General features: G+C 42.8%; 1 protein-coding gene across 1 annotated transcript; it reads right to left on the bottom strand.

Annotated features, from left to right (window-relative positions):
* Nucleotides 1-845: 845 nt before the first annotated feature.
* On the bottom strand, nt 846-3,857 carry pigw (phosphatidylinositol glycan anchor biosynthesis, class W). The gene is made up of 2 exons (XM_056285319.1): nt 3,745-3,857; nt 846-2,728 (listed from the first exon to the last, which is right to left on the bottom strand). The coding sequence occupies exon 2, from the start codon at nt 2,723-2,725 to the stop codon at nt 1,241-1,243; it is 1,485 nt and encodes a 494-aa protein (XP_056141294.1). The 5' UTR covers nt 2,726-2,728; nt 3,745-3,857; the 3' UTR covers nt 846-1,240.
* Between the last annotated feature and the right edge of the window lie 3,510 nt (nt 3,858-7,367).

Here is a 7,367-nt window from a genome sequence, read left to right as displayed (position 1 = left end):
ACACCACTGCATTGAGTAGTGGCTGGAACAGGTGTGTGACATAAGTGCTTATTACTACAGGTTTTACAATAGGTGTAAGTTATGTATGATTCCCACAATCTAAGTATGCTTGATATGCCGTCTGACAGGTCAGTATCCCCTGGCAATAAGCGGAAGAGATATTATGGATTCAGTAGCAGAGAGAACTAGTTTTCTCAGGGAGCACAAACACTACAACGTTGCCTCAAAGGCAAACAAACAAATTAGATGACAAAGGAAAAATCGGTAACACTTTAGTATGGGGAACGTGGTCACCATTAATTAGGTGCTTATTAGCATGCAAATTAGCAACATATTGGCTCTTAATTGGTCATTATTACGTACTCATTAATGCCTTATTCTGCATGGCCTTATTATACAACCAGTAAGCCATTAACTATGAGTTTTCCCTCTATAACCTCAGACGTATTGCTTATTAGTAGTACCATCTCAACATGCTTTGCTTAGTATGGCCTTTATAAGGTGGTAGTACCACAAGAAGAGTTATTCTCCCTTACTAACACTTAATGAATATGGTCTGTTCTTACATAACAAAACACAAAACTACAAGTGTTCATAGTGTTAAATTACTGTAAATTAAGTTTTTGTTACTTAGAATATGTCCCCCCATACTAAAGTGACATCTTGATCATTACTAATTCACTAGTAAATACGTTTTTGTTATGTTCCCCATACTAACGTGTTACTGAAAAATCAACTTTAACTATACAACAAACAACATAAACGACCATCATGAGAAATTGCAGTGTTCTTTTTTTTTTTTTTACAGAAAATGGTAAAATTCTATTTACAGTTTTTGTTTTGAAAGCTCAGCAACTATTACTGACCCTGTTTTTAAAATGCCACAGTTTGGACTTTGGTTTATTTAAACAGTACAGTAGTATATGGTCGTGCAAGTGCAGCTGCTGAACTCATTATTAACTTTGCTTTCAAAAAGCAATGGTGAATATGAATTATTCAAGAACAATCAATAGTTGTGGCCCATCCTTAAACATATTCGAAAAGTCCTTACAGAGTTGATGGGCATCTTTTTATTGTGACCTGCATGCACTGACCACACAAAACACATTATCACATAGCATGTACACTGTAATGTTGGTGTCAAAGCTAAAATGTTCTAACACCATCAAACGTCTTCCTGCAACTCGGTCCTTACAAAAAGTTGAAAATACCATGCCATTATGATTGGTCAAAAGGAAAGTTACCAGAATTTTGCTGTGATTCCAAAGACATGTAAAACCTGTATTACACAGCAATTCATAAACATGTATGACAGCAGAACACACACTGAAAAGTAATCACTGGTACTAAACGTATCCACCAACACATTGGTCAAACCTGTCATTAAATTTGCAAGCATGAAAAACAGTAACTGATTCCTGTTGACAGCTTGAAAAAGACAATGTCCTTCCACACTTATCTTTTCATCAGAATCTTTTTCTTTTTTATACAAACTCCACGAGGATGGCACCGAGTGACAACCTGATTTCCGTTTGAAGTAAAGTAAAATCATATCAGCTATGCCCAGGCAGGACATAAAAAACAAGGATTGGGCAACAGTCCAGATGCAGAAAGGTAAATTTGCCAATCGCCGAGACACTGGCTCCACCGTGATCTGACACACGTATAAAGCAGTGTAAAGTATGCAACTTCCCGCAAGAAGTTTAACAACTGCATTGAGCCATTCTCTCACTTGCGTTCTTGGTTGCATAATATAGAGTCCAATTTGAACTCCTGCCATGTATATGGCAATGTAGCCAGCAACAGAGAAGATACCTTCTCTATTAGCATGTAGAAAGTCCTTCATCCGGTCATTGTCGTGAATGATGAAAGACTTCAGGTCAGACGTTTCAAGAGTAAACTGGTAAAGACCACCGATCAGAAGACCATAGAGCCCTGATTGATTGACTGGGAAGAGAGTCAGCAGCAAAGATGCTACAACTCTGACTATGGCTAGTGTGAAAAAGAAATTCCAGTGAACGCCATACTCTGTTACATGTTCATGGTAGCCAGACATTTTAACACTAATTAGCCTTCCAATACCAAGGACAGCCAAGGGCCAGACAGACATCACTTGTTTAGCAACATTATTCATTTTAGAGCTAGAGAGATTTTTTCTCCTTGCCTCTGTACAGACAAGGGCATTTGCAAACACATAAGCTCCAACACCAAAATCCATGACCCCTGTTCCATAGGTTTCAGTTTTAGCATACCGCCTTGGAAATACAATGAAGTCTACAGCTAATATACTAATTGCCGTTTTCACATTTACAAGGACACGAAAGACAGTCACAAAGGGAACCTGGTTGCATTGAACATGACTCTGGAGAAAACTCTTCATGGTGTTCTGTGAGTGCACATTAGCACTATGATTGCAAGTACAGTAGATGTAGAAAAGCATGGACATTGAAATAAGTGTTAAGCCCATGATAACCTGGTGAAGAACGTCACTTAAAATGGTGCATGACAGAACAAGAGGTATTACAAGCATGGAAAAGTCTAAAAAGAAGTGAGATATCCATGGAAATGGTAACGGCAACGTTCTTTTGCACCGATGATACAGAATCCAAACCAGCCCCCTATTGATAAGGCACAGAGGGGCAAGGAATGAGCCCAGTGCCACTTCCTCCAGGCTGGTCCCATTAAGATTGCTGACAAACGCCTCCTTCAGTTCTCGCTGAGACATTACCTGCAAAAATTTAAGTTAAGGATTTATTTTGAACAGAAAGTTGCGCATTATCATAGTAGAAAAATCCTATTATGAATTTATTAAATTATTATTGCCCAAAAAAAATCCACTTGGGAAATTAACAAAATCAGGAAATCTGTGGCATCTTTCTAAAGACAGAAAGTCTTTATGTGTTTTGAAAGAGCACCGTGAACAGCATTGGCTTTGTATGTGAAGAGGAACAAATCGAGCTAAAATTCCTGATGAGCAGGCACAAATTACGGAATGTGGGGGCTTGAGTTCAGAGAATGTGATTACACATAGGCTAGCCAATAGCCAAGGTTACATACTATTCCTGTGTACTAAGTGTAAGCCAATGAGATGCAATGCAACGCAATGCAACAATCAAACAGCAGCACATGAGTTTTAGGCGAGTCCCGCCTCCAGAAGTGAACTCATGTAGGTGTAGGTACACAGTATAAATGTGAATAGCTCTAGTCTGTGTTAAGAGAAGGCGATAAGGGCTCTGGTTCTGGCATGCCGAAGGTTAATGCTGAATCTTCAGAAGGTTGTTGTGGAACAAGAACAAAAAAAGTATTGGGGATTGTCAGTGCTCACTTGATAACTTGAGTGACATTACAGCTTTCACCAACCCCTCTTTTCCCTACACCCAAAACTGGACGCCATACTGGGAACCAAATAGCAAAACGGGGAAGTTAAATCATAACCAGTGTACGTCCCATATATCCCACACAAAAAATTCCACAATTTTCATGAGCATCACCTTTTGTAATATCCACGCCGTTTCTATTACCTGTAACTGCTGTAACAGCAGAATGCTTATCAAATATCATATCTTTGTACAGTGCACTTACTTCTAGCTAGCTCACTGTTAATGCTAAACTGGCTAAACTGGTGCATTATATTCACATGCAAGACGTGGTACAGCCGACTCGAAAAGCATGAAACAACAAACGGCAGTGCAAACGAAACGTGCCCTTATCGGGTATGTTTTGTATTTGCTTATGAATACTTACCAACAGTTTATCTGCCAGACGCAGAGAGAAAGCGTTTTATTAAGAAAAATGATCTTCTTTGGAGCATTGTCGGGAAGAGGCGAAGGAGCGCACTTCCGTGTCGGAAGGGTCTGGTGCTGCGTTCAATGTCGCTCGGGTTTCTCGGCAACTTCCGTTTGACCTCGGAGAACTTCCGGGAATTATGTCACGTCCACTTTTCAAGCGGGAACTTGGAGATGTTTCCCTTCTGCTCCGCCACTCCCCGTCCCTCCCCCATTAGCACTACTTACCCGGCCGGAAGCAAGGTTTTGAACAGTACATAAAAGTATTAATTCTAGTGCCAATAAAAAATGTAATGGCCTGTGTTCGCTGTAAAATATTGTAACGTGCATGGATAAGAAGACACGCTGGCCGCTGGCTGGTGGGTCTGATTCTTTAGTCGAGCGGTTAGCGATGTCTCCTGCGGTGCGGGCGGTACGGGTTCGCTTCCCGGCCGCGGCAGTTCCTGTGGTTGCGTTGTCCCCCGAATTCGCTACAATATGTATGTAAATTAACCGTAATTTTAGCTGTTGCGTCTTAAATGTTTTTGTTTTCTTCTCCTTTTTATTATTTTTATTATTTTGTTGGGCCTAACCCCCCCCCGGCATGTTTGTTTGCACTGTAGTCATTCATGTAAAAATGTACGTGTACAATTTGTTGTCAATTAGTCAGTAAAGGGGGGGGGACCTACAACCCGGAAGCCACTTGGAGGAGACGTGTGGTAGTGCACGAGGGTGGGAAAGGGAGAAGCAAGATTTTATTTTTTTTACACGTTTACATTCTACGCACAACAAACACACAAAAGAAATGGGGGGGGGGATAAAAGTAAAGAAAATGAAAATAAATAAAATTAAATAGATAAAGTAAAGGGAGGGGGTGCTAGGGGTTTTCTGCAAGTTCAAGTTCTTTGTCAAGTCTGAGTCAAGCCATAGAATTCTTCTTCTCCATTATGAAGCCATAATAGTGTAGCGAATTCGGGGGAGAACGCAACCATAGGAACTGCCGCGGCCGGGAAGCGAACCCGTATCGCCCGCACCGCAGGAGACATCGCTAACCGCTAGACCAAAGGGTCAGACTCACCAGCCAGCGGCCACAGCGTGTCTTCTTATCCATGCACGTTACAGTATTCTTCTTCTCCATTAACCTCAGTGATGAGAAATAATGACACAGTTCCCTATTAAATAGTTTAACGTGCATGGATAAGAGGACACGCTGGCCGCTGGCTGGCGAACTTAACCTTTTAGTCGAGCAGTTAGCGATGTCTCCTGCGGTGCGGGCGACACAGGTTCGCTTCCCGGCCGCGGCAGTTCCTGTGGTTGCGTTGTCCCCCGAATTCGCTGCAATATGCAGAAGTTTGGCTGCGTTTTCAAGAATCTGTTCTTATGTAAAAAGAACTTTCCAAGAATAATTGTGTTAATTGCCAAATCATGATTTCCATCTTTCACAAGCATATCAAAAATCACTTCTTCTTTTTTTTAGTTCAGAGAAATTGTCAAATTTAGGAAACAACCAGTGATGAAGATTTTCTCAAAAGGCACCAGCAAACTGACATTCATAAAACACATGTACTGTTGTTTCAGTGAGTTCAGTGCAAAATGAGCAGTTGTTACAAGTTGTTACAAGGAAGCAAGGAGATTATTTGGACAGCTAGCGCACAAGTCCAGGGGTTTTAAAAGTGTGAGACAGTGAGCCTCCTTTCAGAGAACATCAAGTCACCAGGGCCTCCCCAAATTTAATAACAGGCATAATGATAACAACAAACACAACAACAGCAACAACAATAATAATAATAATAACAATAACATACTGTTTTAAAACAAAGGGTTGCAACCATAAAGGGCTTGAAATTTTTTATTTGGAGCACTCAGTCCTAATACAATCTAACCCAGCCCCTGAGGATGCACAAGCCAGTGCATTCTTAGTGCCAGTCCCAAGTCCGGTTTAATGGGGAGGGTTGCGTCAGGGAGGGCATCCAGCGTAAAACCTTTGCCAAATCAAATGTGCGAATCATAAATCAGATTTCCAAAACCAGATCAGTCTAGGCTCGGGTTACCAACGACCATACTGTTGGCCAGCAGGGTGCTAGTGGAAACTACAAAGGAGAAGGAAAGCCACGTTATTTTTGTCATTGTACAGGTTACAATGAAATGTGTTCTCTGTATTTAACCCATCCTATTGTATAGGAGCAGTGGGTAGCTGCAGTGCCCGGGGACCAACTCCAGTTCTTCTTTCCATTGCCTTGGTCAGGGGCACTGGCAGAATTATTAACCCTAACATGCATGTCTTTTTGATGGTGGGAGGAAACCGGGGCATCCAGAGGAAACCCACGCAGACACGGAGAGAACTTGCAAATTCCACACAGAAAGGACCTGGGATGGCCTGGGGTTCAAACCCAAGACCTTCTTGCTGTGACACAACAGTGATAACCACTTGGCCACTGTGCCATCACAGGAAAGGAGAGTGAGGGAGAGAAGGAAAGGTAGGAGTGTGGAGGTAAGTGTTGAAACTTTGAATGTTGGCACTATGACTGGTAAAGGGAGAGAGCTAGCTGATATGATGGAGAGAAGAAAGACAGATATACTGTGTGTGAAAGAGACCAGGCGCAAGGGATGTAAGGACAGACAGGAGCATTGGAGGTGGATTCAAACTCTTCTACCATGGTGCAGATAGGAGGAGAAATTGGGTAGGGGTAATTCCTGAGGGAGAGTATGTCAAGAGCATGTTGCAGATGAAGAGCGTGTCGGACAGAGTGATGAGTATGAAGCTGGAAATCGAAGGTGTATTGATGAATGTTATCAGTGCATATGCCCCACAAGCTGGGTGTGATATATGGAAGAGAAAGAAGAATTCGGGAGTGAGTTGGATGAAGTGGTGGAGAGTGTACCCAAGGAGGAGAGAGTGGTGATTAGAGCAGACTTCAATGGGCATGTCGCTGAAGGGAACAGAGGTGATGAGGAGGTGATGGGTAGGTATGGAGCCAAGGAGAGGAATGTGGAAGGAAGATGGTGGTGGATTTTGTGAACAGGATGGAAATGGCTGTGGTGAATACATATTTCAAGAAGAGGGGGGAACACAGGGTGACGTGTAAGAGTAGAGGAAGGTGCACACAGGTGGACTATATCTTATGTAGGAGGGGCGAACTGAAAGGGATTGGAGACTGCAAAGTGGTGACAGGAGAGAACGTAGCTAGGCAGCATCAGATGGTAGTTTGTAAGATGACTTTGGGTATCAAGAAGAGGAAGAGAGTGATCAGGACCAGCGACCAGGACAAATACCCACATCCGACTTCCCACCTGCAGACACAGCCAATCGTGTCTGTAGGAAACATTCATAGCAGCCATCAGATTAATGGACTTTAGCGACGAGCGGACAAGAGCCATGCTCATCCACAACCTGGGCAGCGAGGGACAGCGGATTTTTCGGTCTCGCCTCCATATAAGCTGCTTGTGTCACAGCAGTCTTGACATTTCGCTGCCCCTCGGAGCGTTATGCTCCGGCGGAGCTTTTTCATGCTCATGCTTCTTTCATGCTCCACACACCACTCCAGGCCACAGTCTCCCTTCAGGATCTCCAGCTCGCATCAGTGCAGGAAACCACACTCTCCC

Source organism: Lampris incognitus, chromosome 8, assembly GCF_029633865.1.
Source record: "Lampris incognitus isolate fLamInc1 chromosome 8, fLamInc1.hap2, whole genome shotgun sequence".
Classification (NCBI taxonomy): Eukaryota; Metazoa; Chordata; class Actinopteri; order Lampriformes; family Lampridae; genus Lampris; species Lampris incognitus.
This window is presented reverse-complemented; position numbering and strand designations above follow the sequence as displayed.